This window comes from Neolamprologus brichardi, chromosome 23 (assembly GCF_056152115.1).
Source record: "Neolamprologus brichardi isolate AB-2024 chromosome 23, ASM5615211v1, whole genome shotgun sequence".
Lineage (NCBI taxonomy): Eukaryota > Metazoa > Chordata > Actinopteri > Cichliformes > Cichlidae > Neolamprologus > Neolamprologus brichardi.
The window spans coordinates 7,285,394-7,294,348 of record NC_142125.1 but is presented as its reverse complement, the minus strand read 5'-3'; the positions used below and the strand labels follow the sequence as shown (position 1 = coordinate 7,294,348).

The 8,955-nt window shown below is 42.5% G+C and overlaps 2 protein-coding genes across 2 annotated transcripts; one reads left to right on the top strand and one right to left on the bottom strand.

Annotated features, from left to right (window-relative positions):
- Positions 1–422: 422 nt before the first annotated feature.
- On the bottom strand, positions 423–4,968 carry mettl13 (methyltransferase 13, eEF1A lysine and N-terminal methyltransferase). The gene is made up of 9 exons (XM_006790133.3): positions 4,729–4,968; positions 3,161–3,433; positions 2,611–3,079; positions 2,324–2,523; positions 2,037–2,226; positions 1,633–1,797; positions 1,314–1,526; positions 1,071–1,202; positions 423–859 (listed from the first exon to the last, which is right to left on the bottom strand). Exons 1-9 carry the CDS (start codon positions 4,879–4,881, stop codon positions 567–569), a joined length of 2,088 nt encoding a protein of 695 aa, XP_006790196.2. The 5' UTR covers positions 4,882–4,968; the 3' UTR covers positions 423–566.
- A 103-nt stretch (positions 4,969–5,071) lies between these two features.
- Positions 5,072–7,516, top strand: itpa (inosine triphosphatase (nucleoside triphosphate pyrophosphatase)). Its single transcript, XM_006790132.3, has 8 exons — positions 5,072–5,191; positions 5,433–5,490; positions 5,581–5,645; positions 5,724–5,797; positions 5,889–5,920; positions 6,707–6,819; positions 6,900–6,976; positions 7,173–7,516. The coding sequence occupies exons 1-8, from the start codon at positions 5,129–5,131 to the stop codon at positions 7,306–7,308; spliced, it is 618 nt and encodes a 205-aa protein (XP_006790195.1). The 5' UTR covers positions 5,072–5,128; the 3' UTR covers positions 7,309–7,516.
- The last annotated feature ends 1,439 nt before the right edge of the window (positions 7,517–8,955 follow it).

Sequence of the window (8,955 nt, the reverse complement as noted above, 5' to 3'; positions counted from 1 at the left end):
CGGTAATAAAGAAGTTTAACTCAGCAGCCCCCACCCCTTATACAGGAGATAGACAAACTTCACAGCCAGTTATGAAGGTACCCCGAATTAAGAGAGAGCACGCGAGCATTCACTCCTCCAGCTATTTAAAATCCCACGTATCCAGTGTGGGGAGGTCTGCGCTGCTGCCCTCTCAACACTTGCAACAAGAACCAGAGTGTGCGATTCATCTACTGTAAATAACGCTGCTGCATTCTTCACCAGAGCAGGGAGCCAGCACTGTGCAGTGCAATGGAAAACAGGCAAGTAAAAGAGAAAGTGAAGGCATTTAGTGGTGAAATAATGCAGTCCCATCTATGACATCTAACAGCATTGGGAAATAGTTTCAGTACCACTCTACTACTTAAGTTTAAAGGATAAAATGTTTATTTGTGACTGCTTATGTTATACATGTACACTTTAAATGACATTGTACTGAATGGCAAAGTCAAAGCACTTTTTCCCATATTTTAATATGTTTGTCGTACAATCTCAAACACTGTCCCGACACATGGTTAACCTCAGCCCTCAATGGTCACAAACATGCTTCACACTATTCTCAAGTCTTTTAGCAACTCTGCAATGTCTATATGCGGCCTACGGCTGGGTTCAGTCCCGCTGGAGCACAGTGCACTCTGCAGATTCTTGGCTGCCTGGTTTAAGGATGGCAAAATGTGGGTGGCGTCCGATGTCTCCTTTTCACCACGAGTGCACAGAAGGACTTCATTTATCTCTTCCTCGATCTTTCGAGACAGGATGGTGGGAAACACGCCGCTTACACGCTCAAGCACGCTTTTCCTCAAGGCTGGGTCTCGACATGCAAGATTCAGTATGAACAGACCTGGCAGGGAGAGATAAAGAAAGGATATTGCTTGGAAACTAATCACATAACTTTGATAAACTGTGTGTATCAAAAAGTAACATGTTATGTTTGAGACTGATAAAAGTATGGCTGTTTATTAGTTTATTTTATTTTGGTTGCAAGTGTCACATCAATTTAGCAAAAAAAGATTTAAGCATAAGAGATAAAGTATTTTAAAATGATTCTGTACCTCTGGGAGTTAGCAAGTTACGGACTTTCTGCAGGATTGGGGTTTCTACAAAGGCAGCAGGAGGACAGCTTATACCCAGAGTGCTATCTTTATTGTCTACATCAAACATGATGGCATCAAACAAATGACCACCTAGAGAAAAATAAAAAAAATAAAACAAAACATACTTTATTTTTAATACTGATGAACCATTATATTCACTGGATTACTTTTAATTGCACTGTAATCCACACCCTCACTGACCTTCTTTTTCCAGTGCACAAATGCGTTCCAGACCATCCCCAAGAGTGACAGTCAAACGGTCATCTGGTTGAAACCCGAACCATTGTTTAGCCACCTCCAACACAACTGGGTCTAGTTCCACAACCTCAATAGTTACATTGGGCATAAAGTCCCGCAGAAACTGTGGAAGGCCTCCTCCACCGAGCCCCACCAGGAGCACTGACACTGGGATGTCTAGGAAGGATTAGGGAATGAAGTTTAACTGAATGTGATATTTTAGAGCAATTGAAGAGTGATAAATGCATAAATTACATGATAGGTTCTTCCTACATACACACACCTTTGTTCTGTGGCATGCCCACGCCAAGCATAGCAAGACAAGCCACCATGACTTCATGGTGAGCACAGCAGAGGAAGCCACTGTCCACAGTCATGGAGGTTGAAGATGCTACTGGAGCTGCTGATGCCTTGGCCTTCCTTTTGTTCTTTTTCTTCTGACTTGTCGCTGCCCAAATACAAAACAATAAAATTAAGAGCTGTACAACTTCAACATCTTCGTTTTTTCCTTTTGCGTTTTGGTTTGCTCAGTTTCTTGCATTCTGGTATTAACTGGTAATCTCCCTATACTGTATGTCTGTGCATCATTGGTTGTGCTCGGTAGGTTAATTATTTACTTGTAAAAAGACCATTCATAAAACTACTTTATTATTAAGTGAAACAAATCAGGAAAGTATAAGACATTACCTGTATTTGATGAGACCAGACGGCTCTCTGATTGGACAAGGGCAGCATTAGACAGGAAAACAAGTCGGCGATACAGTTCTCCGTCTTCTCCTTTGACATTCTCCACGCAATACTCCCCACTCAGCTGACTCACTCCCCTGCTAACCTCCTCTCGCCAGCCAAGGTCACCTCCCACAGACAAAAATGGCACCTGAAAACAGGGAAAAGAGCACAAAGGAAAGTGCTTCTTTAGACTGTTAATATTTTACATAGCGTGTTTTTAAAAAGGGATGCTTATGAGTGGTTACCTGGTGGTTGGCTGGCATACCCGGGGGAGCCAGGTCCATCACCACTGGTGAGAGTTCTGACTGGACAGCTTGCATCTCTGTGTACTCCTGATTCCTGTGCATTGATGCAATAACCAAGCGCCGAAAGTTAGCACTGGCTGCTAGCTGCCTCCGCCCCTCGCCAGAGCTGTAGAGCCAGGCTGTCTCACTCCCCTGAGGAACTGACAAAACAAACAACAAATCAAAGGACTAAATACATCCAATTCCATTAGAAAGCAGAAACTTGATGAATTGAAGCCTGGGCTCACCGATAAATATAGCAAACTGGTTAGCTCTTGGAACCTTAGCACCTGGTGGAGAATCTTGTATTGTAAGAGTGTATCTGGGAAGGCCGGTCTTTGCATGGCAGAGCGTGACCGAGAGGTTTGAGTTGGCATCAGTGTTCGTCCGGAGCCTCTTTCTCAAGACGGAGTAAGCCTGATGCTCCCTCACAGCTGACAACAGTTCAGAAACATGCGTGTGACGGACAGGGGCTCCATCCTCTCCGAGGCACATCTCAAGAATGGGTGTGGGCATAGGCTGACGGAACTTGGTGCAAACCAGAACAAAAACAGGCAGAGCAAACGAGTCTTCCTCTGTCCTGTTTTCTTCCTGCAGGCAGTGGAGCCTCACTGCCCAGCCGAGCTGAACAAAATGCTCCACAGCCAACTTGATCACGCTCTCCTGAGCCAGTGTCACACAGACATAACGACCCCCGACACTTAGCACACGACCCACCTTGAAACACAAAAAAAATACAGTGAAGTTCATGCAGAAGTGTATATTGATGATGCACAGCCTGATCAACCTGCTTCTCACCTCTGTGAGCATGTTCCTGGCCAAAGCTCCTTCTTCTTCAGATGCCATAGCATCTAAGGTGCCCTTGTCCAGAGCAGCCTGATAGCTTGCATTCTCATATGGAGTTTTAGTAGCATCCACCTGATGGAAGGTAAGGCCTGGCCTGCGCTCAGCATTTCGCTGGTTCATGTTGTTGACCACAGTCTCACTAATGTCTATATTGGTCAGATGCTTGTAGCCAACATCATACATCTGTTCACTCAGCTCAGAGTTACCACAACCAACCACCAGCACCTGAAGGACAGAAATAAAGCCTTGTGGTCACTTATCAAGGCAAGAAATATACCAAGGCACAATCAGTGTTAGCAACACCCAAGTATATAAACTTTTCAGGAGGTGGATGATTTGGTAAACTTTTCTTCTTTGCTCAGCTTTCCTCTTTAGGGGTCATCAGAGCAGATGACCTGCCTCCATCTCACTCAGTCCCTCACATCCTCCTATGTCCACTTTCACTACATCCATGAACCTTCTCTGAGGTCTTTCTCTTTTCTTCCTGCCTGACAGCTTCATATTCAGCATTCTTTGTCCAATATATCCACCATCTCTTCTCTGTAAAGGTCCAAACCCGTCCTTGCTTCTCTGACTTTTTTATCCAAACTGCTTGAACAGGATTTTTCCTCTGATACACTCAACTCCTCAACTCTTCTGCCTCCAGCTCGGCCTCCTATCTTTTTGTTAGTGCCACTGTCTTCAGAATATACATCATAGCAGGTCTCAGTCCCATCTTGTAAACCTTCAATTTTATAATTCTGTTACAAATTACCCTGAAAATTGTCTCCACCCCACTTCACCTCTCTTGTGCACTGTTCATTGCCCCCAACTTTTTAAACTTGCTACCTTTACTCCTCTTCCTTGTTACACCTATCTCCCTCTCACTCACAAACATGTATTCTGTCTCGTTTCACTGACTTTCATTGGGCTTCTATCCAGAGAATACTGGATCTCTCAAGGCTCCCTCCCGTCTGCATCCCTACTCTCACCACAGGTCATGTGTCTGTCTGTCATCTGCAGAAATTCCTGCCCGACATAAACGGTCAATCTATTCATCACCACAGCAAACAAGAAGGGGCTCAAAACAGATCCCCGATGTAATCCCACCCCCACCTTCAACCAATCTGTCACTCCTACCGGACACCTCATATATGTCTGCATTACCCAAACATACTTCTGACTTCCTCACATAGTACCACAGTTCCTTTCTTGACTCCCTATCATATGCTTTCTCTAAAGACACAGTGCTACTCCTTCAGACTTTCTCTATATTTCTCCATTAAAACAAACATTGCCTCTGTAGTGTTCTTTCTCGGTATAAAGGCATACTGTTGCTTGCTGATCATCAATTCTCTCCTCAATCTACCTTTAACAGTTTTTTCCCCATATCTTGATGATCTGGCACATCAGCTCTCTGTAGTTACTGCAGCTCTGCATATCACTGTTGCTCTTGAAATCATCTGGCAAACTAAATTTCTTAATGCAGTATTAAAAGAAACAGTGAGTGTTTCGCCAAACCCCTCCGTCACCCAATTTACCTTATCTTGGACTTTGATGTATTTGTGCAGCACACCGCACAGTTTGTTGTAGTCTCCATACCATTCAAAAGCCTTCTCCCCTCTCTTCTTAAAAAACTTCTCCCAGTACTCAGCAGAGCTGAACTCCTCGGCGGTGCGAGGTAAAAGACTCATGGTCGGCTGTGATGGTTCAAAACGTTGCAGATTTTTACCGTAACTTTACCTACAACCGCTTCTACACATGGCACTTGGCTCTGATTTCCACCCGGAACACATTGCTTCCAGTACCGCTTGCTGATTGGTGGAGTGCCCCTACAGATTTAACGATGATTGGCTGAGGCTTTCAAAGTTGCTGTTATTGGTCGCTGCATATGTGGAAGTGCTCGGTTCGCTGTTGTTAGTCATCCGGGTTCAATTCATCATGGCGGTACCCGCTGGAAGGTCTGTGGTTTTCGTGACAGGGAACGCAAAAAAACTTGAAGAAGTAAGAAACAAATATTTCATACCTAAGATGGATTGTATGTTTACGGTCGGAGTGGCCTTTCTAATCCGTTCCAGGAAGAATATGTATTCATTTAACGGTCCTTTTCATGCTGCATGTTGTGCTAGCTAGTTAAAGTGAAATTGAGACTGGAGCAGTAACTTAATCCAGAAATCCCTTGTTTCGTTTGCCTCACAAGATTTATGAAGATTTATGCTTCTTCTGCTTGTTTGTGATCCATCAGGTCATTCAGATACTGGGCGACAAGTTTCCCTACAAACTAGTGGCGAAAAAGATCGACTGTGAGTATCAAAAGTAACACCACTGCCTAAAGAAAAATAAATACATTAAAATTATGTGGTCATTGCTTTTGCAAAATTTTCTTTATGCAGTGCCTGAATACCAGGGAGAGCCAGATGAGATCTCCATACAGAAGTGTAAGGAGGCTGCACGACAGGTACAATATAATACCACTGCTATATCACGTATTAATTAAAGACAGTGCCTTAACACACACCCCGCCCCCCCAATTCAGATTGATGGACCAGTCATAGTAGAGGACACCTGTCTATGTTTCAGAGCTTTGGGGGGATTACCTGGTCCTTACATGTAAGTCAACTATCTAAAGTATGTATTCAATGATATCATCTTACATAATGACAGTGAGCGTCAATTTTAAAACAAATATTTGTTTCCATAGTAAATGGTTCCTGGAAAAACTCAAACCAGAAGGTAAGTAATGAAATAAATGTTATCTAGAATGTGTTGTTTAAACAAACTTATGCAGAGCTTGATGGATGCTTGATAATCAAGTTAGGAAATCCCAGAAAGTTGATTCAGTTCATTTGGGCAGATTGCTTTCAATTGGAGAAACCTGTCATCCCTTATCCAGATGACTTCACTGCAGGCTCCCAAACCTTATAGACAGTACGGTTGCATAAAGATCAGCACCATTGCTTAACAATGACTCACGTGACCAGATATGCCAATTAGAATTGTCTTCAGAAAAACCAAACAACTGCTGGCTAGGCATGTTGCACAGAAGTGTTACCTGAACAGGCCAGTCTACACTTACAAGCCAGAGGCCAATCTTTTGATGAAGATGTGCAGATTCTGGACAGGAAAGAATGAAGGTTTGAGCGAGGAGGGCATTGATATAAAAATAGAGGCCCCCTTCCTCAGTTCTAAAAGTACATCTCCTACCGCCTTACAATGCCGTGATTGGAGCCATTCCCCAGTTCTTTGTTAGTAGTACTCATGGCCATTCATATTTGCATATCAGCAGTCGTCAACTAATCGTGTGGCTCATTCTTATACAAGCACCTTAATAGTTAAATTTTAAAATCTGTTTATAAACCTGCAGTCAGCTGATACTGAAGAAGTTGCACGGTCACTTCACATAAACCAAATCAACATTCTGGGATTATGCAGAGCTTCTTTAGAAAAACTAGTGTTGACTTTTGAGGGGTTTTTTCTTTTTTTTTTTTTTTTAATTATTAATTTTAAAATACGTTTTAGGCTTGTACAAACTTCTAGCTGGATTTGAGGATAAATCTGCATGGGCTCTCTGCACTTTTGCGTACTCTGCTGGGAAAGATGAACCCATTCAGCTCTTCAGAGGGAAAACAGAGGTCAGTCTGTCTCTGTAAATCTGTCCTGGTGTTTGTGCTTTTGTGCGTGTATTTTGAATCGACTCCTGTGGTATTTTCAGGGGTGCATTGTAGAACCCAGGGGGCCTCGAGACTTTGGCTGGGATCCCTGTTTCCAGCCAGATGGATATGACAAAACGTAAGCAAAACAATTTGCATTTCCCCCTTTCGACCAACAAGGGGAGCCAGAGGTTAACACACTGCCTCTGCATTATCAACCATACAAAATCCTTTTTGCTTCATGCGGTGCACTTCGGATGAAGTATTGCTGTTATTATTTAACATTTGTATCAAATAATAATTTTCACTACTAATTTCTTTTCACTTCTCTGCAGCTATGCTGAACTGCCCAAAGAAGTTAAAAATTCAATCTCCCACCGGTACCGGGCGCTTGCTGCCATGTCTGAGTATTTCTCGCAAACCAACAATACCTCACCACAGACCAAGAAGAAGAAAGAGGAGGAAGACTAAAGATAACTTTTGCTCCAACTTCAGGCTTTGAAGTTGCAGTATTATGCATCAAATATAAAGGGAGAAAATATTCCTTAATAAGACACTGTTTGTTAGCCCAGAAAATATAAAAGATAAAACATTTTTGATGCATACCCGTAGTCTCTTAAGCGGGCAAAGTGCTGCGTAATATCTGTTTTCTCTTATTTTTTTAATAAATGTTTTTGAACAAATGCAATCGTCCATGTGAACATTTCTCTTTGAATATTACCTCTTGGATACTCTGAGACAACATTCTGAGTTTTTGCTTCCAAGGACAAAGATAGACTGAGGAAGAGTATAATTCATAAAAAACAGGAGCTCCAGGGTCCTGATGAGAGCAGCAGACTCCTCTGTGGCTGAGACTGGCTCCTGAATTTGGGGAGGGAAGCACATGGCTGGAGTCCAGAGAGGGGAGGGTCCCTGAAGTGGAGAGCGGGGTGTTCAGTACAAACGCCACAGTGATAACAAAGAATCTTGGGTTATAAATGACCCATGAGGTGAAAGCCTCCAAGCAGGAACTATGCATACACCTGTGACTAATATCTCCCACATGTATTGAATCAGTGACGCATGCTTCCACAGCATGTCTGCTTCTACTGTTACCAACTGTTTAATCACTTCATTCACTCGAATCAGTTGTGAATTGTTCTCACTTATCTTTCCTGCATGATGCACTGCACACTCTAAAGTTTTCCCATCTAGTTAATAACATTGATATTCAGTAAAAGTAACAGTTTCAGAAATAAAAGTGCAAACACAGGACCGACCACCCTGTTTTCCCTAGACCTCTGACTCAGTTGCAAAAAATAAAGAAGCTGTTTTGTTCTTGTCAGGAAACATTACCAGTTTTTCCCAGAATACAAAGTCTGCTTGCCAGGCTTCAGGTTACTAGAGGTAAAAGACAAAACAATTACTGTAAGTGCTGAAGCATTAATCAAAGCCCGACTGTCTGTGTGAATGTTGGATCATTTGAAAGGTATGATAAGGGCATGATACCTAAATTTCAATACACTGTCCAAGCCTACTAACAGGAACAATATTCATGTTTTTAATATGATACAGTTTTTGGCTGATAATGTGTTATGTCGTCCCTGGGTTCTATTTATGTAGATTTCTAAGTGTCTTCAGCCTCATATTTAGAAATCTCACAATATATTTCATTCACTCCACTTTACTTACTTTAGTACTACTTGCAGCTCATTTTTTCTTGCCTTTTTTGTACTAAAGAGTGTCTGCAGCACTTAAAAAATCTGTTTCCAAGAAAAAGAGTTCTACTCTTGGTACCATCCAAACTATAGAGTTTAATAAAGTTTCTGAATTTTCTTAAAAAGCTTAAAAAATGTTGTAATACAGATACTGATTTCTGGAATAGGAAAAAAAAAATATATATATATATACATATACATATGTATATATAAAAATATATACACGGGGCGATCGTGGCTCAAGAGTTGGGAGTTCGTCTTGTAATTGGAAGGTTGCCGGTTCGATGCCCCGGCTCGGACAGTCTCGGTCGTTGTGTCCTTGGGCAAGACACTTCACCCGTTGCCTACTGGTGGTGGTCAGAGGGCCCGGTGGCGCCAGTGTCCGGCAGCCTCGCCTCTGTCAGTGCGCCCCAGGGCGGCT